At 38.9% G+C, this 26,549-nt stretch overlaps 1 protein-coding gene across 1 annotated transcript in view; it reads left to right on the forward strand.

The window, feature by feature from the left end:
* ARHGAP10 (Rho GTPase activating protein 10) overlaps window positions 1–26,549 on the forward strand; it is a 284,652-nt gene that overhangs the window by 157,062 nt on the left and 101,041 nt on the right. Inside the window, exons 14-15 of the mRNA XM_069493709.1 lie at window positions 14,427–14,501; window positions 20,965–21,052. Coding sequence (XP_069349810.1) covers window positions 14,427–14,501; window positions 20,965–21,052 — 163 coding nt within the window. The remainder of the gene's footprint in view (window positions 1–14,426; window positions 14,502–20,964; window positions 21,053–26,549) is intronic.

The raw sequence follows: 26,549 nt of genomic DNA on the forward strand, positions 1-26,549 counted from the left end.
AAGTTGGCTTAAAGATTGTTCTGCTTCTTTGAGAGCACTTTGGAATTGTATAGGGTCTCAAGATGGGCTCGGATAGAAGATTATAATGTATAATTTCAGTATTAATCTTTAGGGGTGTGGGAGAGAAAACACCCAAAGTGAACTTGAAACTACTTTACCACAGTTGCACATTAATCTTAAATTGCTAAGGGCAAATTACTGCAACATGAAGAAAATAAAGAACAGCTGTCCTCAGAAAATTTACAGCAAGTAAACTAGAGTTTCTTGCTTGCAGTCTCTTTTTTTAATCAGAATGGGTGTGAGGTGAGTGTGGGTGGAAATAGAGGACAGTCTTATGTGGGAGGGAGCTGAAGAGTCTTGTGGTGTCTGCAGAAATGCAAATGCAAAATTGAAATACTAAATCCAGGCAAGTCAGGACTGAATATTCATTTTCTCAATTAGTAATCTTATTTGTTTTAAGGGCACTCTGGGAAGCTATTAGCTTCCACATGAATGTTTGAGCTAAATTAATAGGGGCAAATACTTCCTCTGAGATGGCAGACCCCAAGTCCTTGCCTGTGGTTTAAGGCTCGCTCTTTCCTGTTGTGCAATGACTGTTTTGTTTCGTTTCGTTTCGTTTTTTTCCAGCCCATGAATTCTCCAACCTTCTTTTCCCTTTTTGTTACCTATGATTTTTATCCATTTTCTTTCTCCTTAACACATCCACAAAACAGAAATGAAGATAATTAATAGGACTTTTTATAGTCATTAAGATAAATCATCTTGCTTCTGGGTATAGTTGGGATTGGAGATTGGGGAGGTATAAGAGAATGACAATGGTGTATTTGCCAGTAATGCCGGCAATGTTTTTAGAGGAAAAACTTGGTAAACTGTCTTGCTGCAGAGCAGGCATGCTAGGCTCTGTGTGTTTACATCAGGTTCTGATGAGGTCCATGGCATCATTTTTTATAGTACTCAATCCACTCTTACTATAGTGGCCAAGAGCTTGAGCTCCAAAGTCTATCTTGATTGTAATTTCAGTGTTACTGCTTTTTAAGGCTGCAACTTAACCCCTTCGCATCTTCATATTATCATCTATAAGACAGGAGGTAGTGGTGGTATCTCCTTTGCAGGGTTGTGAGAATTAAGAGGATGCTGCTTGGCACATGTTGAGTGCTCAGTAAATGTGAGTTGCTTATTTAAAGCTAAATCCAGTAATTGAGGCCAATTATAATTAAGTGGTCCCATTATTGATTCAAGGTGCTAGAAGTACCGAGGACGTTTGTTAAGTTTTTTTAAACAGCAATTTACATAGGGAAATAAATCACCTGAGTTCACTTTATCTAGTAATTTTATGTGGCTCTTGTTAATAAGCAGCAAAATTAACTGGTTTGGCTTTTAACCTCCTGTTCTTCAGTGGCTTGTGGACATTTCAGCTGTAAAATATCTTGAGCAGTAAAAAGGCGAGAGTCTCAGGAAGAACGCTATGGCTTGTGGATGATCTGTCCTCAGAAGCCCCTCTCCCCTGCCCCTCAACCCACCCAACCAAAAAAAAAAAAAAAAAAAAAAAAGTCCTTGATCCCACTTGCCTGGCACTGATTTAGCACCTGATGTTGCAGCTGCTCTGAGGTGGAGAGGCAGGTGGCAGCAGCGAGACACCATTAGATCATCTTTGATGTTTTCATCTATGTTGCAAAGAGTTGAAAAAGGAGTCTTGCAGAAAGCAATGGCCAACTTCTGCTCTGAGTTTGAGTCTCTTTTCTAATTTATATTAGTAAAATTTTGCTTCTAAACTTGAGCTACATGAGCTTGAAAATAAATTTATTTAGCTGTCCCATCCATTCCAGCTTACTTTAATACTTACCTCTTCCTGGCCACCTACATGTTTAGTTCACACTTTTTGGAATCTTTCCCACAGGAAAGATATTACAAGGAAGCATGGTGGAGGTGTCGTTCCTATTCTTAAAGTTTAGCTCCAGTCTAACTTCAAGACGGTGAAGGTGCTGAGATTTTATGCTACTTTCTTTTTTTTTTTTTATTTTATTTTATTTTATTTTTATTTTTTGTTTGTTTTTCAGCTCATCAAGGGGGTACAAAAGATCAGGCTATATACATTGCCCATGCCTCCCCATCCCCCCGAGTCTGAGCTTTAGTTGTGTCCATTTCCTAGACAGTGCACATCACTCTCATCATGTAGGTGTGCACTCCTCCCCTCCCCCCACCCCATCCCCCCCAGAGAGAACTTCAAACGTGTCCATTCCCCAGGCAGTGCGCATCGCACTCATCAAGTAGGTATACACCCATCCCTTCCACCCAGCCCCGACCTCTGTCCAATACCCAATTGGTGTGAATCCCAAATGTGCTCTCAGGGAAACCAGTTTTCTGGTGAGTACATGTGGTGCTTGTTTTTCCATTCTTGGGATACTTCACTTAATAGAATGGGTTCCAGCTCACTCCAGGAGAACCAAAGAGATGCCATATCGCCATCATTTCTAATAGCTGAGTAATATTCCATGGTATACATATACCACATTTTGCTAATCCATTCATGAATCGATGGGCATTTGGGTTGTTTCCACATTTTTGCGATTGTGAATTGTGCTGCTATAAACATTCGGGTGCAGGACATCTTTTTTCACAGACATAGAAAAAATAATTTTACGCTTTGTATGGAACCAGAGAAGACCCCGTTTAGCAAAAGCAATATTAAACAACAAAAACAAAATGGGAGGTATTAATATGCTACTTTCATGTTAAGAAATTATCCCTTGTAGTTTCAGGGATACTGGTAGAAGACACAAGACTCCTGGATCTGCAACAAAGGATGGTTTATTACTCTCAGTAGCTAGATTATTGCATTTTATACTGGTTCACTGAGCCCTGATTTCCAAGGGCACTGCAAAGGTGTCCAGATTATATGTATAGATAATACGGTAGGTTGTGTTATAGGAGAAAAACTCTGAACTTGGGAAACTTGAATCTTTCATAATGGCCAGCCAGCAAGCAAGCCCTTTTTCTAGAGGAAGACACTGTCTTTATTTTCCAAAACTCTAAGCAAACTGGCTCTTTGCTCCAGAGGGAGATACTGGAACAGAGGGTACACTTACCCACCTGGGGTGATGTTAGTAGAGGTGAGTGGGTGGAAGGATGGTGGAAAGATGCTTTGTGAGCATGAATCCAGAGTGTGGCAGATGCCAGGTGTTGAGTTGCATAGTTGGCCTCAGTTCCGTAGGCTGTGGTGAGATTTGAACAGGAGTGTGTTGAGATATTTGACAGAGTGGAATTGATGGGGGTAAGATGGAAGGCAGGATGACTGTTTAGATTTTGGAAACAATTAAGAAATGATCAAGGCTTACACTAGAGTATTTGCAGTGGGAAAAATGTACAGATCGGAAGACAGACTTGACAGAAAAACAGAATCTGATGACCTCTTTGTTACAGGAAATAAGGGAAGGTAAAAACTGACTGAGTTTCTAGCTAAGGTAGATGACACCTTTAGCCAAGACAGAGAATACAAGAATGAGCAGAAGGTTTGGGAAGAACATAGATTGGTTTTGGATATCCTGAATTTGAGTAACATGTGTATCTTTAAGAAATAGAAGGAGAGGGGAAGTTTTGAGTGTCAGGAAGGTAATTCAGGTAGATGGTAAGGCAAGAAGAGAATGGAGACAAGGACAGAATCTATGTGAATCCTTTCATTTAGGTGATGAGAGGAAGAAGAATAATGGAGACACGAGACAGTCAAAGGCTCGAAGGAGAAGCAAGGGAGTATGGTGTAAAGTATCTGTTATCTGGGAGGTTCCAAGGAGGAAGAAGTCAACTGTGTCAAATACTCCAGAAGGTTCAGGTAGGAGGAAGATGAAGGAAGCAACCAATGGGTTTAGTCATTGGGAAGTCAAGAAACTAGATAATAGGTCGGTTGTATTTGGTTTTTCTTATGTATCATTCTTCTCACAAGAACCCTACGGGGCAGGTGGCATTATTCCCATTTCCACGAGCAACTGAAGTGGAGAGATGTGATTCTACTTGTTTAAGTCTCCAAGCTAGAGAGCAGCATACTCGGCTCAGATCCAAGAGTGCCTTTTCAAATACCTGTGCTCTTAACCACAGTGAGTGTGAGGAGATGGAAACTCTGCAGGCCGATCTTCTGAGAATGTGGGAGATGAAGGAGAGAAAAAGACAAATTTTTAAAGAACAAAGTTTGACAGTCCAGTAGGAAGGGGAAGTGGAGAGGGAAGATTGAGGTATCACTCTTTGAAAGTGCTCAGCTTGATTTAGGATTAAGCCGTTCTAAAGTGACTCCCATCTTCTTTCCATACCAACTCCTCCATAGACCTCTGAAAATGCATTATCAGCACAAGAAAGATTCATTTCCTTTGTGGAGAATCTGCAACTCCTTGGGAGGCCTCTTGGTGGCCGACGTAATGCCAGTGTGGAAATTGCATCTGACAATATTTAAAATCCTAATAGCATTTTACGTTTTCAGAGTATTTCATATACTCTGTCACCCAATCTCCACGAAGTGGTTGAGCAGATACATGTTATTTGTTAGGCTCAGTTGCACATGTGGTATCTGAGGCTTGGAACAAGTTAGGGGAAACCTGTTCATACAACTAGAAGTGGCAGAGCTGGGATTCAGACACTTGTCTTCGGACTCTAAGTCAGAATTATCCTCTGGCAGTGGAAATTGGGTGAGAAGAAGAGGAGAAATGTTCAAAACCGCAGCTTGGTGGTGATAAGGAAGCTGAATTGTGCCGAAAGGCCCAGAGGCTATGAGATACTCTCCTTTTGCCAAGGTTCACGCTGGTTCGTACTGTAAGGAAAGACTGAAGGGCACATTGACTGAGTCGAAGCTAGTGTTTCTGTTAGGTCCTGGGACCTGTAGACATCAGACCTCTGAGGGAGTGTGGGACTCCAAGTGTTACTCATGAAAGAGGAAACTCCCTGATACTGTGTCACTTTTCTCTGCGCCCTGTCGAGGCACTTTGCCAGTGGCTTGGGTGGTTGTACAAGCAATAGCAACTAGTCCAAGGTGTCTGGTCTGAAGCTAAAGTGCTTTCTCTTGTGTTGGCTAGAAACTGGAAACGAGGCCAGCCACAGGTAGCACATAGTCCATTTTGACCCTGATGTAAACATAGCAGCTAATAAGCCACCCACCTGTTGAATTTCAGAGTTGGATTCGAGAGGATGAGACTTGGAGTCAAGCCTGGATGTGTCTTTAGAGCCCTGAAATTATCAGTACTTCCAAAAATATGGATTTAGAACTGGAAGGGGATATTTGCCTTATTCTTTTTTCATATTTCTGACTTATGCTGGGACGGGAGCAGTAGTGGATGTGACAGCCAGCCCCAGTGGGCACGGCCATCCTGCTGGGCCAACCTATGTCTTTCCTGTGTTCAGTTGCTGGTTTGTTTGGGTGTGGGAAAACCGTGGGAATGAAATCCTGAGACCTTTCCTAAAAGTGCCTGCTGGTGGGGAGGCTATTCATGCATTGCAATACAGAAATGGGCTTACACAGAAAGAGTATGTGAGGGCCAAGATGCAAGTGGAAGCAAAACCTATAGGAAGTAGATGGAGATGAGTTGCTGGCAGACAGCAGCTGTCTGTAATGTTTTTCTGTCTGCTGCCCAAATAATTATCATCCAGGAAAAGAAATTGCAAATGTTATTGGTGAGCAAGAATTTTATATTGTCTGTGAGTCATTCTTATTAAATAAATTTTGACTCTTCCCAGCATGTGCTTTGTTTTATGAAAGTGGGCTGTAGACAAAATACCTTGGTTGGAGTGACTTTTATATGTATTGTGCCTAGCTATTTTGAAATTAATTTTGAATTTTATGCTTCAGTTCAAGCTTTTAATGATTGGTGTGTGTGAAGCTCATGCATGTGCTTTATAAACATCGTCTTTCATCTTCACAATACCCCATTCCATCATTAACCCCATTTTTCAGATGAAGGAGCTGAGCACAGACAGATTGAGTTAACTTGCCAGGTCCCACAGCTAAGAGGTGATAGAGCTGGAAGTTTCCAGGCTATTGGTCACCTTAACTTGTAATAATTTATATCTTGCAGCCTTAACAAATTTATGTTGCCCAAGGCAGGTTTTCTTAAAAAATGAAGATACCAAGGTCCAGAAAGTTTAAAATATTATTCAGTACCATTTTGAACTTACCATCTTCATTCAGCTGTAGTTAATCTTCTGTCTTAATGCTTGGGAATTGTCTCTTATCCTGCTCTTTGCAGTATTTAATGTACTGTAAGTGTTAAAAATAATCCATCCTTCTTCCAAAGCTTTAGAATTATGTAAATACAATATCTTAAGTTTATGATGGTGCATATATCCCTTTGATGGAATAGAACAAATCATTCTTGGTTCTGTCTGCTTATACTTAAAGTCAATTTGATATAAATACACATTTTTGACAGGACCTTAAAATGTTATGAATTGCTAAGTATCTTGGAAGGGTATCTTTGTGTATGAACCTGTTTATTTTTATGTAACCCAGTGTAGCAGACAGCCAGGAAAGTGTTTACTATACTTAGACATTTAAACATAGTGTTTACTGAGAATTAGTTATAAATATATGTAAGGAACACATTATCGCATTTTTCTAGCCTACCTATGACCTGGAACAATATTCATGAGTCTCTTCATTGCTTTTCTTTGAGTTACCTTTACAGTATATCATTTTGAGCCATGTTGCTAGGTATTTTGTCACAAGTTTTTCTAATCATTTCATGAATAGTGCATTTTTCCTTTTATTCTTAAGAATCTTTCAAGATTGGCTGGTATTTATAATTATAGATAAAATATATAAATATAATTAGAAGACATTTAAAATAATGATTAATATTTACAAATGCATAAAATTATGTGTTTATCATATAACCCACAGGGGAATTTGTCTTTGCAGTGCTGGAGGGATAGGCAGATCTGCCTTTTTATTTGTGCATGCTCATGTATGTGTATGCACATGTGCCTCTTTAGTAATGAAATGTTGCAAACTTCTGATGTAAATCCGGTGAATGCAAATGTGGACATTAATGACCTTTCACCCCTGTTGTCAACACACACAAGTGCAAACAAATGATTCAGTCACTCCACAAATAATGATTAAGTATCTTGTTCTGTGCCGGGCACTCTGCTGGTTACTAGATGAAAGCTGAGTGAATGTTAGTTTATAGACCCATGGAATTTGATAATGTGTTTCTGTAGAATCATACAGCTGCAAAATCCTTTTTAATCCTTTTGTGCCTGTTATCATCAAAAGTGTTTATCTTCCACTTTGAGCCCTTCTCCTTTTTCTAGTTATATCAATTTTTGCCTTGTATTTTTTTCCATATTCCCTTTACTAATCATCATCTTTTGTTAATCTAATCATTTTGTTAATTTATTCACATTTCATTCATTAATTTTTCAATTCATTTGTTAAATGCATACCATGGGCTAAGGACCAGCTGAAGTATTAAGAATACAGAGGTATCTGATACAGAACCTGCTCCTGAAGCCAAAAAGAAAAAAAAAAAGGACTTCCTGGCTTAGTTGGCCTCAAGTTACTCTCTTTTAATTTTAATTCTCTTTTTAATTTTATCCTCTGTCTTCACTCTGTTCTATCTTAGTGCCTAAAATATAGTAAGTCCTCAATAATTCTTATGAAATTAAATGGTACATAATTTCTAGCCTATTATCCTCTCCTTTATTTCCAGATTTTCCTTCCTTTCATTTTGTGTTCTTGTCTCTGTTTACCTTTCCTGTTTATTAACTCTTTTCTCTTCTGCTTCCTATAGTCTAAACGCCTCTTTTTGTTTTTTTCTTAGTCACCACATTGACTTGCCAGTCGCAGCCATTCCAGCCTTCGCCTCCACCTCTCTTATTTAACTGAATTTATTTTATTTTTGCAACTCACTCTTTTACTGTCCCAGAACATCTTATTTTCCCTCTTGCTTCTCCATCCCACCGAGGGCCTGTGGGTGCCCACGGGCGTTCAGTATTTCCATTCGGGTGTTTTCTGGAGTTGAATTGACTCTGGCTCTGGAAACGTTATTTGGGTTCCGAGAGGGACACAGCTAGGCAGAGATGATGATGGAACTTGACTGGTTCCCACTTTGTGACCCTCTGCTCAAGGAAGATGTGGGTAGTGCTCTGTGACAGCGTTGTGGGAGATGGGAGGAGACAGATGGTGGGAAGTGAGACACGTTTGATTTCACCTTATCCGTTTTACCCAGGGACAGCTGTCAGCAGCTGCTTATCACTGCAGGGAAGACCAACTTACCTTTTCTTTGCTAATGATCAGAACCAATCTCATGTATTAAAAGAAAAAAAGAAAAACCTTGAACCTGTAAACACTTTGACAAGATTACAAATCTTTATTAAAAGTCTTTCTATCAGTGAGCATTTATATCCTGAAAAAGTTACAATAATTTGGATATTTTAACTTTAATTTTTCAGTGCTAAATTATGATTTTGGCTGCAGTCTATATCTATAATTCTAAGTTAATTTCAAGTCATATCAACCTAGCCATACCTATTCTGTGCAAGCTAGCATATACAAGATATCATAGACAAAAACTAGGCTGGGCACGGTGGCTCACACCTGTAATCCTAGCACTTTAGGAGGCCAAGGCAGGAGGATTACTTGAGACCAGGAGTTTGAGGCTAGCCTGAGCCAGAGTGAGACCCTGTCTCCACAAAAAATTAGAAGAATTAGCTGGGCATGGTGGTGCATGCCTCTAGTCTCAACTACTCAGGAGGCTGAGACAGGAGGATGGCTTGAGTCCAAGAGTTTGAGGTTGCAGTGAGCTATGATGATGTCACTGCACTCTAGCCTAGGCAACAGAGTGAGACCTTGTCTCAAAAAAACAAAACAAAAACAAACACTAAGATCTTTCCAAGTAATATCTCTATGTATTTTGGGGGGAGAGGGTGGAATATATGTCCACATTTCTTCATGTGAAAATTCTAAGGCTGGATGTGTTTTGGAATGTAGATTTTTTTTTTAAAGTAAAAAAAATTTAAGGCAATATGGGACATATGTTGGCTAGTATATTATAGGTCCAGATAGGTTTGGTGTGGAAACTACTTTTAACAGGGTGAAATATGAACACTCACACTAAATGGGGAAAATACTTAAATAAGCTGATATCAGATCAAGCATTCAGACCTTTTCAGCTCCAGGATTCCTTTTTGATTTTTAAAAATTATTTCAATCTTGTAAATTTCTGAATTGATGTTCTGTGTTTTATTGGAGTTCATTGAGAAGGAAGCTCAGCTATTTTGAATTCTTTGTCTGAGAGATTACATATCTTCATCACTTTAGGGTGGGTCACTGGTGTCTTATTTTGTCCATTTGAGGTCATATTTCCCTATTTCCTTGAATGTTTTTAAAAAAAATAGTTTTTTTTTTTAAGAGATGAGGGTCTCGCTATGGTGCTCAGGCTAGAGAGTGTGTGGCTTTTCACAAGCACTATCATCATGCATTACAGCCTAGAACTCCTGGGCTCAAGTGATCCTCCTGCCTCAGCCTCCCAAGTGGTTGGGACTACAGGTGCCCTTTGCTGCGCTGGTCCCTGAATGTTCTTGATGTCTGTGCACTGAGGGATTAGGTATTTATCTTAGTCTTTGCAGCCTGGTTTTGTTAATGCTTATCCGTCAGAGCACCTTCCAGGGATTCTAAGCAGACTGATTATTGAGTTCCCTGAGCCTGTGACCACTGCAGCCATCTTGGCACTAGAAGATGCTCTAAGCCTGGGCTTGCCATGAGTCTCTTGAGGATTCCTAGGTTGATGTGGGTTTCTGGCCTAGATGAACCTGGCGAAGACCTAAGGAAGGTACTGGGCCTATGTGGGAACACTGGCCAGGGACCTGAGTCTAGAAGACTGTACCAGTAGGGTGTGCTTCTCAGCAGATCTTAGCACAGCCGGGATAGCTCCCTGACTGCAGTGGGAGGGGCCTGGTCTAAGCTTGGATCTGCTGTGGGACAGAGGTTGGTGAGCCCTTCAGGGAGGCTCAGACTGCCGAGGTGTGAGGTATAGGTGAGTCTCCCTCTGGGTCCTTATGTCAGCAGCTCTGAGCTGGGACCTTGCCTGAGGGGGTTCTGGTCAGCTGAGCCACTGGACAACTTTCAGGCTCACTGGTGAGACTGATGTCAGCAGGCAGACAAGGGACTAGTGTGTGTGATTCCTTCTGGATCCCTTGCCAGATAGTACTGGTTGCAGGCTCAGTCCAGTGTTGTAGCCATGCCCCTTGGAGGACTGAACCATTTCCAGCCTTGAACCCAGGAGCAAGCTTGGTAGATCCGCCACCTGGGTGTCAGTCTGCACTCAAAATGACCCTCCAAGGTCTTGGGCTTTGCCAACGTTTTACAAACTCCTACCTGAAGCCCGAGGCTCCTGTACAGAGACTTTTGACTGTGGATAGGTGCAGAATTCTTGTTCTTGTGGGGGGATGGGAGTGGGTTTTCTTCTGTTCTATCATCTTACATGTCACTCCTCTCTATCTCTTCAGACTTTTTTTTTTTTTTTTTTAAACAGAGTCTTGATCTTGCTCAGACTAGAGTGCCATGGCATCAGCCTAGCTCAGAGCAACCTCAAACTCTTGGGTTCAAGCAATCTTCCTGCTTCAATCTCAGTGTGTGCCACCATGCCTGGCTAATTTTTTCTATTTTTAGTAGAGAAGGGGTCTTGGTCTTGCTCAGGCTGCTCTTGAACTCCTGAGCTCAAGCGATCCTCCCACCTCGGCCTCCCAAGAATGCTAGGATTACAGGCGTGAGCCATCCCACCCAGCCATTCAGACTTTTGATTTTGGGAATTGTGATTAAGAGATTGTGGACTTGTTTTAAAATGTAATCAAGCGTTAAATTAAAAGGAATTAATTATGAGTTGGTTCAGAATAAGGGAATATCACTGTGGTCTCCTATCCATTCAGGTTTTTGATTTTGGGAATTGTGACTAAGAGATTATGGACTTGTTTTAAAATGTAATCAAGTGTTCAAAGGAATTAATTATGAGTTATGTTCAGACTGAGGGAATATCACTGTCAGCTGGTGTCAGAAGAGGGGATTTTATCTGGTTCTGAAGGTTTGGATGGGACTTTATTTTACTCACTGTTGAATCTTGGGCAACCGGAATAGCCCCTGGCACGTCTATATGATGAATAAATACATGACAGATGAGTAAATCTGAGAAGGGAAGTCTTCCGAAGGCTTCAGCCTGAATGTAGTCAAGAAGGATGGAACCCACTTGGTTATTTGTGGGTGACAGTCAGCAGTGCGCTCTGGTTAAGGCGAATACTCTGCATTAGATGTAGCTGGATGAGGGGGGACACTATGGGTGTCTTTGTGTTTGTGCCTTATGTACTGGTTAAAGGCTGGAGAATGTGGGCTCGAGCTGATGGCTCACTCTTAAATGGGGATGGAGAGGACCTTAGGTAATAAAAGTGGTTTGAAAAGTAAAAAGATAGGAAGAAAGAAGAAGGTGTTTAGAATGGTTTCTAGTTATGTTTCTTTGCAGGGATTCCTTAATAAATGTGTGTGCATGAAATTCAAGAGTGGGTTGAAGAGGCAGAGATTAATCTGAAGTTTGAACAAAGAGGGCATTGACCTCTTACATTTGGAAAGTGACAGGAAAGAAGTCAAAGATCATTTCAGAATTCTAATACTTGGTGATTAGAAATAGTGATCCCTTTGGCTGAAAGAGGAAAATTTGGAAGAGAAGCTAGAGAGGATATGATAAACCCACTAATATGCCTTGGCATATTGGGTGGTCTATATTCGTATTTGACATCTTTTGTATGAACATGTATGTGTGCGTAAAGTATGTTCCAATCCTCATTTTGTTTGTTAGTCCAGAACCTTTGAGAACAGTGTAACAGGAAACAGAAATCTGACAGCACTTGAGTGTATGCATTTTACGTGCTATTTCCAAGCTGCCTTTGTGAGAGGTTTATTTTAAATTTCATTGAAAAGAGTAAAAACTATGTTGAGTAGCTTTAATTCCCCCTTGCACCTCTCATTATGCGTTAGCAATTAACTCTCCTTTCAGGTTGATGAATTTGAACTTGATCAATTATCTGATAGTAATTACCAGCACAGAGTGATGATTAGTGCTGAGGTAACATTCTTATTTCATCTCTCCATGTATTGCAGGCACTTTTCATGGAGGCACGTTTGTTTTACTGCAAAATAGGACTTGTTCCTTGGCTTCTGGCATTGAGGTCAAACTATTTTAGGTTTCTTAAATAGAGTAGTAGTGAAAAAAAAGTCCTCTGGTATTTTAAGCTATCTGGACATGCCCTCGTGGCTTCTAAAAGAAGGAAGGAATGAGGCTCAATCTTTCCTCCTGTAACAGTCTCAAAAGGTCTCTGATTTTTGTTTCTTGGCTACTTCCTTTTCTTTTTCCCAGCTCCTGGCAGGGCTGTGCTGCGTTTTTCTCCTCCCTTGGAGTCCGTGAGCATCCTCTGCCGGGAAGGCGCATCTCTGTTGCTGTGGGTCTTTAGCATTCTGAATAGATTTATGAAAATGAAGGGCCAGCCTTCGCTCTTCTGGTTCTTTGAGCTCTAATGAGATAATTGAGAGAGAATGTGTATGTTCACTAGGGCTGCCATAACTAAGTATCACAAACTGAGTGACTTAAACAACAGAAGTGACTTTTCTCACCATTCTCGGGGCTAGAAGTCCAATATGAAGCTGTTGGCAGGGCTGGTTTCTTCTGAGGCCTCTGTGGCTTGTGGATGGTCACCTTCTCATGGTCCTTTCTCTGTGTGTGTCTGTGTCCTAGTCTCTCCTTATAAGGCCACTGGTCATACTTGATTAGAGCCCACCCTAATGACCTCATTATATCGTAATTACCTCTTTTCAAGACCTGATTTCTAAATATAGTCACATTCTGAGGTAGCGGGGATTTTAGGACATCAACATTTGAATTTTTGGGGGACACAGTTCAGCCCATAACAGAAGCGAAAACTAGGACATCTGCAAAGCTTAAAGAAATGAGTACGGAGGAATAAATAAAAGGCAAAAAGTAGAAAAAGAAGGAAAAAAAGTGATTTTTGGCAAGGACTAAAGGAAGTGTGTGTGCGTGCCGTGAGTTATAGTCTGCAGAACACATGTTAGCGTCATCTCATTTCCCTCCCAGAGTAACGCAGGGCCCAGGTGCAGTCCTTGATCTCAGATGCAGCGCTGAGATGCAGAGAGTTTCCTTGTCTTGCTGGGAGTGACTGAGCAGTGATTTTAATCCAATTCTTTAGCCTCTGTCTAGTATTCATTTCCTCACTCCAAGCAGGGAGGTGAAAAGAAAGTAAACCCCGTTGGGCAAATTCCATGGCTTTTTTGTTGTGTTATTTTGTTTTGAAACTTTGGAGATTTGAGGCATCATCTCCTTGTCAGCCAGTTGTGTTCTTGTTAGTTTTAACATTTGTAGCGCAGAAAATAAACACACAGCCAGAAAGCTGCAACTCTTTTGAAAAGTAAATATAAGTGACATTTTGGGGAAGTCATTATTATGAAATTTTTCAAGTATAAAAAAAGTGGAGCGATTGGGACAGAGAACTCCCATATTCTTCTGACCGACATACAGTAATTATCGAGATTTGCCACAGTTGCTTCATCTGTCCCTTCCTTCCTTTTAAAGCAAATCCAAGGTTACTTTCACCCCTTTCAGGATGCAACATTAAGAAATGGACATTTGCTTACATATGCTTAATGCTGGAGTTTCCTGATTGCTTGAAAAATAAACTTTACCATTGGTTTCTTCAGATCAGAATCCAAATAAAAGACATTTGCTTAGCATACTAAGTTATGGTTGACAATAAATTTTCTTACCTTTATTTGTCTCTTTCACTCAGGGATACTTTGTTTTCAGGCCTTTGCAGAGAGAGAGGATGCAGTGATCTGGTTCATTTTGCCATATAGTTTGTGGTGATATTTATTTGAAGTTTCAGAGCTCCTCGCTGGACAGGACAATATACCAACTCCCCTGCAAAAAAATACAATTCTGCTTTAGTTTTGAATGAATTTCCATGGTTTTTCAAGAATCATCCAAATAATGATTTCTTTCTAATGTACTAATCATCACCGTATTTTTTAAAAGGCTAGTATTTTTCAAGAAAAATGTAAACAATCAGTAAACATAAAAAACATAAAAGTTTTGGTGCATCTTTACAAATTGCATTGGTATACATTTCAGTGTGTCCATACTTATTTTATTAACATTGACTCATTACATTTTTGTCCACATAGAACATTGTTTTACGAGATTATTTTTCAACCACAACTCTGAAATACAAAGCTAGTAAAACAAGTTGGTCAACACTTGGTTTTGTCAAAAGTTATTTTTGTAGTCAACAGGAATGTGCGAATGTTAGTTAGCAAAGATTCTGAATGCAACTGTTTGATGAAGGCTTTTAAAATATGGTAATGTTATATTTTGCTAACACTTTATTTCTTCCAATAGGTATAAATGACCAAGGATTGTACAGAGTTGTGGGGGTGAGTTCAAAGGTCCAGAGACTTCTGAGTATGTTGATGGGTATGCCTCTTTTCTAATCATTTTTCCATGTGTTATTTGTTTATGTTCATAGACTTTACAACTTATTTCATAGTTATGTACGGCATACTTGTGATTCCATTCTTTTCTTCTACTACCCAGATAAGTTTTCTCCTGAGCAGAGACAGTTGACCCAGAGAAGTAGATTACTATTTGCATCAGCATAGATTATTGACTACCTCTTTGCTTATTAAGAAATGAAAGAAAAAAGAATGCAGCTCATGGTTGAATGTCGTGTTATGCTTGCTTTTCACTGGAAAGTAGCAGTCAGGCCTCTATGATGTGCATGGCTTCCAAATTGCCTGTCCAGAATTGTGACAGTATATTTGGTTGGACAAGACCACTGGGACTCGCTCGTTTTTATGGAGCTTCCAAAACTGTCATTTGACAGCAAGGGTCTGATTCTCAGGGATTCATTGGTATTCACAGTGGCTTGTTTGTAGTTCACACCAGGCTCTTCTCCAGAACCATGCATGCTCCATCTGTGCTGATAACACTGTGTTCTTTGGCATTGCAGACTAGAGGAAGCCAGAAAGTGAATTCATTTCATTACCCCAGACATTACGTGAATGACAAAGCGTTTTTACATTACACGCTGCTGTCGGTTCATTGCCACCTGTAAGATACCCCACTTCTCCCCCACCCCAAAACAGGCTGCCTCTTGAGGAGTGATGATAACTCATCAGGCGAGGGCCTGCATATCAAACCGGTCTGTCATTATGATCTTGCTACATGTTAATTTATTTGATATCTCACTTTAATTAATCAATATTAACAATGCCCTCAGGTGTGCTGTGAATGCATTTAAACCTGTCTACATCTCAAAGTATTGTGGCAAAGGCTCATTTTTATGAAGCATAAACCAAGATGAATAAAATCAACTGACTTGTTACGGATAGGATTGCTTGTTTGGCTGTATTTGAATTAAGGATTTAATAAGCAACAACATTTTTTTAGCTATTAACCACGGGAAAAATTGTCCATCATCAGTTGGAGAGCCTTATTAGAATACATTCACTTTCATGAGCTGTTTTCATTTTCTGCCTCTCTGGGTTAACTTGGGTGTGCGATTTTGGCAGTCAGATTTTCCTTTCTACCATTAGTGGTCTCCAAATTAAATAGACTCGGTTGCCAGTGGTGCAGTAGCAGCTGGAAGAGTTTAATGGGACTACAGCATCTGCTTTTACTTAATTTTAAAATTAGAAACACTTTTTTCATTTTCAAGATGGTGTTACATGATTAGAACTGGAAGACCATGTTGGTATCAGAACGGGAAATGTTGGCCGAAAGGCACATTTTGGCAGTAAATTGGTCCTAAGGACCCTGACGTTATTTCTATTATCTTCTTGTTCATGTTCAAGGAAAGTTTGAACAAGGGTGTTTCTGTGGTCACCTCAAAGTGCTAAACTGCCTCAAAATTTGTTCTTAATCTCATAAAATCCTACATGTACAGCATTGCTGAACTCAGGGTGGTAGTTTCCTCTGCTTGTGGGAAATGTCCCAAGACAGTCCTTAACTTACAAGGTGTTTGTAAATGTCTAAACCCTCAAAATTTCATGACCTGGAAAACTGATTTTACTTGTCATGAGCCTCAGAGTAGAGAAGTCCAGGACATAAGCTTATGACAAGGGAAATGCTGTGTTTTCAGTAACGTCATTCTGCAAACATAGGAAGTTAGAGAATGGATGTGAGAGAGAAATGCTGACTTGTTATTTCTTCATTAAGCAATTCATTTAAGAGGACTACACACTATAAATTTGTTTTAACTAATCTATGAAGATTTCCTAGGATGAGCTTAAGATTGTCAATCAAAACTTTGCATTTTCATTAGCATTAATGCCATTTTCTTGTTACTTTGTTACCAACACAAACCTTAGTTCTTGACAACAGATTTACTCGTTATTTCCTAATCAGTTTAAGATTTTCTTGAGATATGTAGTTCCTTTTCTCCTCCTTGAGTGTTTAAACTGAAATAATTCAATATCTCTTCCATAAAAAGGATTTTAGAGATTTGAAATTGAAATAATTTAATACCTCTTCCATAAAGAGGATTTTAGAGTTTTGAATAGTCATGTATGCATAATCCCATAGATATTGATTCTCTCCAACTTTTCCCACATCTCTGCATTGTTTCAAGGTTACATATGTATCCTAAAGAGAAAAAAAAATTGAGTGGGTCTCTCAAATTTTTAACTTTGTTTTTTTAAACCAGTCAGTGTTTCCATTGTTACTCTTGTAGGTAATACGTTTATTTCAAATTGGAAGTTTTTCAATGCACATTTTGTTTGTAATGCATTTTTCTTCATAGAAGTCAAAAAATAATTTTTAAGTACCTGAGAAAAAGTTCCAAGCCATTTTATATTTTTCGAGATCTGCCATTTACTTTACATGTTCCTCTTTAGTTCTTGAGAGCTAATTACTTCCTTTAGTTTTTTTTTCTTGTCACTTTTACATAGAATGTTTTGTATTGTTGATTAAAATGTTTTAAGTGTTTTTTAAATACTCATGTAAAAGTTTCTGATGATTTCTAAAGAAAGGGTATATGCTTAATCTCCTGCATGTTTTCTTTTCACTTGTCTCCTTTTTCTAGTATATTTTCCCCCTTCACATTTAGTGTTCAAATAGAGAAAAATGTTCCTCTCCATTATCATCTTCCTTTCTTCCTCCTCTTCTCCTCCCTCCTCCAAACTTTTCTGCCCACCCCAATCCTCCTTTACCTGCCTCTTGCCAACATGAGAGCGTAATGGCAGTTGACCACAGGAAGTTCTCTAAATAGAGAAGTCATTTGCCCTCCTCCAGGCCAGGTAAAGGGGAGTGCATAGCTGCCTTCCTCCCCCTGCTGGTGAGAGTTGTTTGCCTTCTTAGTTGTCCACTCTTGGAGCAGAAGGGAACAGTTGGCTGGATTCCCAGCGAGCCTTTGCCTACACCAAGCTTCTTAAGTTTCTGAAAGAAAATGCCCACGTGAGCAATTGCTTTCCTTCATTTACAGGTCATTTTCCTTTTCTTCCCCTTTGCAGTCTAAGACAGGGCACACACAGTCTGGTAAAAGTTTGTTGCTGTTGTTTTTTTAAAGTAGAAACTTGGAGCAGTTGGGGAAGGTAGGGAAAATAATTAGATGAAGTGTCTTTGGGGTGAGTTACGGTTTTTTTAGTAGATGGGGTGAGAATGTAAAAGATCAATTATAATAGTTCATGGTAGATTAGAACTGATATGAGTTAGAATTGTCATGTATTCTTTCTTCCCACCCCCTTTTAGAATGAAACAGCAGAAGAAGGAGAAATTGTGAGAAAATGTGATGGTAGCTTGTGTGCTTTGGTGAACTCTGGTTATTTCTCAGTCTATTTGCAAAAAAAGTCTGGATGATTTTTTTTTTTTATTTTTGGACATAGAACCATAGAAAACAAGATGTAAAAAATTTGGAGAATTTTACTTTAAAATATTACCTTGTTTAATTTGTTTATATGACAGCTTTGTCACATAAATTGGGAAAAAAATGAACACATGTAGCTGAAACAATTCTAATTTTTGATTATATAAGCATATTTTCAAAATTCATCCAGTCACTGTGCTTCTTCAAGTACTTTAAAATTGGACCCAAGTCAGCATTGAGTAGGGCGCTAGCAGCTGCATAAAATGGCACTTTGCATTTAGTTTGGGCTGCAAGTTTCTAGTTGCAAAAAATTACCAGTGGTTATGTAAGTGTGAACCACTCACCCAAATAAAAAATCGACTCCTTGCATCTTTGCTTGTTAGTTTAGATTTTTAACTAATCCATGAGATACTGTTCCTTGATCAGAAAGAAAGAACAATTTTTACCTTAATTATAATAGAACTTACATTCTGAATGAACACTCCAAATGTATTTTTATATTTGAATCCCAAATAAATTATTAAATTCTGCCTAGTCCCAGTGCATCCACTGATTGTAAAGGACTGCTGGGGATGATTGAATTATTTGAAAACAGTGAAAATTTAGGAGAGGATTAGTAACATAGACACTATGTAGTCATTAGCTTCTGATGTGACAGTTGCTTTGTATTCCATGAATTTAGAAGGATGGCTTGTTTTTCCATACAAAGAATACAATTCTCAAAATATAGAATGATCATTTCATAGAAAGCTGGAAATAAAAGATTTGCTTTAGAAGCCCCTTGGATTTTTAAAAAGGTGATTTGCTGGTAGCAAGTTGATTGAAAATGTTATCTGACTTGTATGTTAAAATGAGATTTAAATAATTGATTTAATGAGAGAGAGAATATTCAGTTACTGAAGTAATTGGTTGGCAAAGCCTTTAGAACAGAATTATTTAGACCTAGTTATAAAGGATTGCACCTTTAATCAGGGTGCTTAATTTGATTTCTTGAATGTATCTGTGGCTTGTCTGACAAGCTCAGTAACAAATGAGTTCTGAATTGTAGGAACTGATCAAAATGTAATCAGTGTCAATTGCCATTGTTGTAGTTTATTGCATATTGCTGTCAGTTGCTGTAATCAAGAAATGTTGAAGTGCTTTAAAGTCTCCAGCACTTTGAGTAATTGACTCCATATGTATGATGTTATGGCTGTGAAATAACCATCCCTTCCTGTTTTACTTCATCTTCAAAAAAAGTTTGAGACCAACATTGGGTTGTCCTCCATTCTTCATCGTGCCCAAGCCTAAAACTTTTTAAATGGCATGCATGACTTAATGTGGTGGTCCCATTTTGACAGGTTTTTCTTTTTAGTGCTTTTAAAAAGGAAATACTAACAAGATGTTTCTTTCTCTATGTAGACAAATACAGTATAAGGGGGAAAAAAACCCTGAAACAACTAGTTTTTTTTTTTTTTTTGGTTTTAGTTGGGACATCATTCTGGAGTGAGTGAAAAATAGTCTCTTCCATGAATCTCTTATTTTTTCCTTTGCATAATAGGAGTGTAGAAAACCAGTCAAATTGATACTGATGGCTCAGTATCTTTCATCATAGTCCATTTCCCACCTCCTCCCTTTGGGTAGGTACCATCACTGATTGCTTATACTTTTTAGGGATTCAGGTATGGTAATGACCTGCTACATTTAATAATGTACGAAAATCTGTATACATTCCTCATTTGCTTTGATGCTCCCAGTAGTTTTTATGAGAGCATTTACATTCTCTCTACTGTGAGACAAAGACCTGGAATTTGGATAGCTTTGGAACCATTTGCTTGGGGGCTGGTGGGGCTGGTTCAGGTTGGTGCAGGCACTTGAGCCCAGGTTTGTGATACCAACGCTGCACTTCTCTCTGCAGCCAAGCCGCAGCTGAGTGTGCTAGCCCAGAGTTACAAGGATCAAAGATGTCACCATACTAAAGAATGTTTGCCCTTCTTGCTATCCTTTTATTTATTTCAACCGGGATGGACTTCTCCCTTTCCATAATTTACTAACTCCCTCACGTACATTGTGTGTGTTGTGTCCGCGTGCGCACCACATGCCTTAGAACTTACTAGCCATTTCAAAGGGCATTTGGAAGAAACACATCATTGACACATTTTTAGGACAAAGGAAACTAGTTTAGAGCCATTGTCGTTAAGGGTCCCATAGAGCCTTCCAATAAATATTTCCAGGATGAGTATATATATTGTAGCCTTAGTGTGAAAGATTGCCCACAAATGACTTTTCATATGTAATCATATGTCTGTTTTGGTTGATCATACGTTAATTTTTAGAAAGATAATATCATGAACACAAACCTTGGAGGTGTTTTGGAACAGTTTTATCATCTCTTCCCTCACTGGCTTGTTGCCATTCTGATAGTCGTTTCGCCATTCACAGTGCCACTCTCTGTTCCCCCGTCATAACACAGTGTGAGAGCAATAATGCCACCTGAAACAAGTTAAGCTGTACACACACCACTGAAAATGCCACATACTCTAAGCCAGCGGTCCCCAACCTTTTTGGCACCAGGGGCCGTTTTCATGGAAGATAATTTTTCCACAGACCGGGAGGGAGGGGATGGTTTCAGGCTGCTTCAAGTGCATTACATTTATTGTGCACTTTATTTCTATTATTACATTATATTAATAATGTATAATGAAATAATTATAGAACTCACCATAGTTTGGGGACCCCTGCTCCAAGCCATGGCTGCTGAGCAGTACCTTTGACAACAATGATGATGATAGCTGTACATGAATTGCACTTGTGGATGTTATGCTAGACTATTTCTAATTCTTTCTTACTCCCAGCCCGACCCTTGTCCTTTTGCTTTGATCTCTATTACAGGTTTTCAGAAGTGCTAGAAATGTCTAGTAATAGAACCTGACTTAAAGCATTTTAAAGAAACTGTATATAATGTTTTTGTAGGAAACCACAGGAGTAATTATTTGTGGTTTGGTCATTTAAAAAATGAAAGCCTCGTGAGCTAGTTAAGAGAGCCTTTGAGTGTTCAAGGTTTTAATTATTTTTTCTTGCTTGCTTGCTCACTAGATGTGAAAACATGCAATGAGGTGGACCTGGAGAATTCCATCGATTGGGAAGTGAAGACAATAACAAGTGCCCTCAAACAGTATTTGAGGTAAGCTCCTCTAAGTAACAAGAGGGAAGAATGGACTATTTGGATATGTAGCATAAACAGATGCCAACTCTGTACATAAATATCAATAATTACAACTTACTAAAAAGGGGAAAATTTATGAAGTGTCTAGTAGTGTTCCAGAAAGTAAGGCAAATAGTAGAGGAACATCAGTTGTTAAGTAAATTGCAACGGAACAGAAATTGGAATAGACTTGGGTTTTGAAATAGATGTCCATTGTAGATGTGAGTTAAAAGAATTAAACACTATGAAACTACTTGTTGTTGAGACTATTTATTGAATAAAGGCTACTTATTGAATTCCTTGAATATTTATATTTTAGGCTAAAATGAAGATATTTTAAATTTAAACCATTTGAACATAAAGCCTCATGATAACACGTAAACACTAAGCTATTGGAAAAGAAGCTTACTTGATGAAGTCTTAAGATACAGTTTTCTGGCTAGGCACGGTGGCTCACGCCTGTAATTCTAGCACTCTAGGAGGCTGAGGCGGGTGGATTGTTTGAGCCAGGAGTTCGAGACCAGCCTGAGCAAGAGCGAGACCCCCTCTCTACTAAAAGTAGAAAGAAATTATATGCACAGCTAAAAATATATATAGAAAAAATTAGCTGGGCATGGTGGCACATGCCTGTAGGCCCAGCTACACAGGAGGCTGAGGCAGGAGGATCGCACGAGCCCAGGAGTTTGAGGTTGCTGTGAGCTAGGCTGACTCCACAGCACTCTAATCCGGGCAGCAGAGTGAGATGCTGTCTCAAAATAAAAAAAAAAAAAAAATGTAGTTTTCTATTCATTATGGAAAATATTTAGAACTAAAGTTAGAAGAGGGTTAAGCATTTTTATGAGTCGTTATCCTTTTTTTAAAAAAATAAAGGAATTTAATAAGTTTGGGATTAGATGAGGAATAAGTCTATAGAGAGTAAAGAAGTGAAGAAAAGGATGAAAAAAAATCATAACTGTAATTCCCATGCTGTGGTTCCATTGGGGACTTGGATTTTTGTACAGCAAACAAATGGCAAGGCTCCCATAGGATCACCTCTTTTTTTGTTTTGTTTTGTTACGTTTTTTGTTTTGTTTTGAGATAAGGTCTCAATGTGTTGCCAGGGCTAGAGTACAATGGCACCATCATAGCTCACAGCAACCTCAAACTCCTGGGCTCAAGCAATCTTCCTACTTTAGCCTCTCGAGTAGCTGAGACTGTAGGCATGCGCCACCATGCCTGGCTGATTTTTCTTATTTTTTGTAGAAATGGGGGGTCTCGCTATGTTGCCTGGTCTGGTTTTGAACTCCTGGCCTCAAGCAGTCCTCCCACCTTGGCCTTCCAAAGTGCTGGGGTTACAGGCGTGAGCTCCTGTGCCCGGCCAGATCAGTTCTTTTAAACCATATGTAGGGTGGATTTTCAGGTAAAAATTATTTAGGTTCCAATATGCACATTAGAGTCGACTTATATTATATTACATGTTTTGTATTTTTAAAAAATAAGGAAAAATTTCAAATACGTAAGAGCAGAGAGATTAGTGTAATCAACCCTCCTGGCCCTCTTATCCCGCTGCCTAAGTTATCAACGTTCCACCTTTCTTGGTTCATCAGTCTCCCTACCTGCCGCTTTTTAAAGATAATGCTTTAAAGATTTCCCAAAACGTATTACTGAAGCTATAAATACTTGAGTATTTATCTCAGAAAAGATAGAGTTTTAAAAAAAAGATAATCAGGGTATTATACCCAACAAAATTAATATGCAGCACTCAGTTCATGTTCCATTTTCACCAGTTTTTTTCCTCAAAAAAGTCTTTTTATGTTAAATCCTACAGGATTTAAACAGGGGCAACATTTCACTTGGTTTCTTTGAATCTATGCCATCCCTCCCCTCCTCTGCCATTGGCATTTATTTATTGATGAATTTGGGTCATTTTTGATTATATCCTCATGGTATCATTTAATGTATTTCTCTAGCCATCCTATTTCCTGTAAACTAATAGTTTTCAAATAGACTGTTAGATTTAGGTTAGGTTTTATTTTATTTATTTCAAGAAGACATTGTAATAGTGCTATATTCTTTTTGTTAAGTCACATCAGGTGGCCTGGTTGCCTGGTTGTCCTACTTTTTAATGATATTAAAATTTATCAATGGATAATAGATGTGTGTTACCTATTTTTGAGTACTTTATATAAAGAAAGATATTTTTGGCTACTGGTTTAAATTTTTACACTATGAAGTACATTATTGTTATTCCTACTCAATAAAGGGGTAACATTAAGACTGAATCTATGTGCTTATATTTAGATTACCACTGATAGTGACTGTGGTTTAGGTAAGGATTATGGTAAAAATGAATCTTGCTAGGCCCCTCTCTAGGATTAGAATGTAAGCTCCTTGAAAATAGGCATTTTCTATGTCTTGTTCATGACAGTTATTGGCAGCAGCTAGAGCTGTGCATGTTGATGAAATATTAGAGCAGTGATTTTCAACTGGGGTTGATTTTGCCCCCTAGGCGATATTTGGCAATGTCTGGAGACATTTTTAGCTTCACCATTGCTGGAGTGGTGACATCTGACAGACAGAAGCCAGGGATGGGGCTATTAAACTTCCTGAAATGCATGGGACAGCTCGCCCTTCTTCCCCAAAGAATTATTTGGTCCAAAATGTCAATAGTGCTGAGGCTGAGAAAGCCTGCAGATGAATGAAGGAAAGAATGGGTAAAGGTTATAAAATTATAATAAATTGCATATATTAACGTTACCTGCAGAAGTACTGCCACTCTAGGAGGTAGCTTTAAATACCTTTTCTTGTTTGGTCAGTTCATACTTAGTACAGGGAAAGAGTTTGACCGGATGACTCAGTTATTGGTGGGAAACTAAGGGTAAAAATCCAACTCTATGGCAGTAAATTGTGTCCTTTTTTCCCCCTGCTCCACATGGTTCTTTTCTTTTTCCGTGTGGGAGGAATTAGTTTAATACACCAGAGGATCTTTTTATTTAGTATATACAACTTCTTTTTGGATCTTGATACTCTCTGAAGCTAGTTCCTTGTTGCCCCTGGTCTTGTGTTGCCTTTTCTGCCTTTTTCTTTTCATTACGTTGCTTCCTCCTATGGAATTCCACTTTTAAGCAAACGTTGCTTACAGAACGACATTATGAGATGCTATTATTATATAACTTCACTCCTAACAAAATTCGCATTCTGCCTGAATGTGATAAAGTGATTATCATAAGATGGCAGATGCCTTGGGAGATTTGAAAGTTGGGTTGCTGTTCTTTTCCCCTATGTTATTTTTAGCAACTGAAAATGCAGTAATTAGGATTTAATTGACACTTTTTTTGGTGATGCACCAAACGGGAGAAAACTGAGATTTTTATCTACCTCCATTTTGGCAACAGGGTTATGGCCCAAGCAAGTATGTTTGTTTCTGCAGGCGAGGTCGTAACAGCGTCATGGTCAAGAGTAGGGAGTCTGAAGCCAGCCTGCCTGCTAGGGTTGGAGTCCCAGCTCTGTCACTCACAGCACCGTGGCGTGAAGCTGAATATAGCTTTTCTCACCCAAAAAAAGCTCTTGCCCTTGAATTCCTCTCACTGCAAATAACCCTGCCATCTTATTGGATGGGAGGTTGGAGGTGGAAGGGGGGAAACAGCCAAATCCCCAAAGCACCAAACTAAAACAAGAAGCAGATCCTCCAGGGTCTTGGAGAAGGAAAAAGATGTGCAGCGGACCTATGTATGGCATCTCCCTTTTTCTTCTACTGATTTGAGACCATTTTTTTTTTTTTTTAATTTCTAGTGTTTTAGGGGACTGACTACCAGCCCTTTGAATGATTTCTTATCTATGCAGACCATCATTTTGATTTCCAGCAATGTGTTTTATTACAACAGTTTACCATTGTGAAGGGACAAATGAGCTGTTCTGTGATATTTCTAGTAAAATGATTTTACCTGGAGGAAACTTCTTTTAAGCCTGGAAATTGGAATGGGACTTTTTGGGAAGGAAATGCCAGCTTAGGTAAATATTATGATTTATATTCCCCAACAGATCCCAACGGGTGGCAAAGAAAGGTGGCTTAAAAACATGTTGGGTGGGAGGCTGAGAGATGTGGAGACTCAGTATAATAAATTTTGGATGGGAAACTTGTCATTTTTATTACTGTTTCCCTAACGTTAACAATATTTATTTTTCATGCTGCACTGCCTAGCTAGACATATGGCAATGATATAAGTAACTTGTAGAAAGTATTTAGATAAAAATTCATTTTTATTGGAAAAGAAATGCCCTCTGTGGTTTTTCTAAGTGTTCTCATCTGCCCCTGACCTTCTATTCAGCACCCTCTAACTTTCCTTCTCTGCCAGATAACTATTTTTCTTCTTTGCTGCTTCCTTCCTGTCCATACTTTGAAACGAAAACCCCAAAGATTTGCTTCTGATTGGCCCTTCTCTCTCCTTATTTAGGCTGTGGTGTAATTGATTTTTTTCCCCCTTTTCTTCTTTAAATAGAAATTAGGGGAAGTAGGGGAGGGAGAACGGAAATAAGAGCAGTGTTTTTTCACTTGTGCATACAGTATTAGTTTGTCTACCATTGTCATTTTGTGTGTGCATGTGTATAGTGTAGCTTCATAAATTGTATGTAAGGAACATATGTACCTGTAAATATATTTTTGCATCTATTTTTAATTTTTAAACAGCTTTATTGAAGTATAATTGACACGCAGTAAACTGCACATTTGTAGTGTACATTTTGATAAGTCTGGTATCTCTACACCTGTGCAACCATCACCATAATCAAGACAGTGAACCTATCCATCACTTCCAGAAGTTTTTTTCCTGCTCTTTGAAATCCTTCTCTTGCATCCCTCCCTGCTCACCACCTCATTTGTAGGTAACCCTTGATCTGCTTTCTGTCATTATACATTAATTTGCATTTTCTGTCATTTCATGTAAATAGAATTATATAGTATATACTTTTCTTAAAAAAGAAAAAAAGGATTCTTTCCCTTAGGATAGTTAGTTTGTGATTCACCTATATTGTAGCATATACTGGTAGTTAATTCCTTCCTACTGCTAACTACTGGCCCGTTGCATGGGTACATCACAACTTTTTTTAACCTGTTGGTGGATATTTGAGTTGTCTGTAGCCTTTGGTTATTGCACATAAAGCTGCTAAAAATGTTTGTGTATAAATCTTTGAATGGACATAGGCGTTCATTTCTCTTGGCTAAATCTGAGGAGTGGAGTGTCTGGATCATGTGGCAGGTGTATGCTTAACTTTTTGGGAAACTGACAGATGTTTTCCCAAAGTTAGCGTACTTCTTTTTACGTTCCCACCAGCAACATACAAATATTCCGCTTCCTCTCCGTCCTTGCCAACACTTGATATGGTCAGTCTTTTTAATTTTAGCCATTCTAATAGATACACAGCAGTATCTCATTGTGCTTTTCATTTGCATTACCCTAATGACGAGTAATTTTGAACATTTTTCATGTGCTTACATTCC

This window comes from Eulemur rufifrons, chromosome 18, assembly GCF_041146395.1.
Source record: "Eulemur rufifrons isolate Redbay chromosome 18, OSU_ERuf_1, whole genome shotgun sequence".
Lineage (NCBI taxonomy): Eukaryota > Metazoa > Chordata > Mammalia > Primates > Lemuridae > Eulemur > Eulemur rufifrons.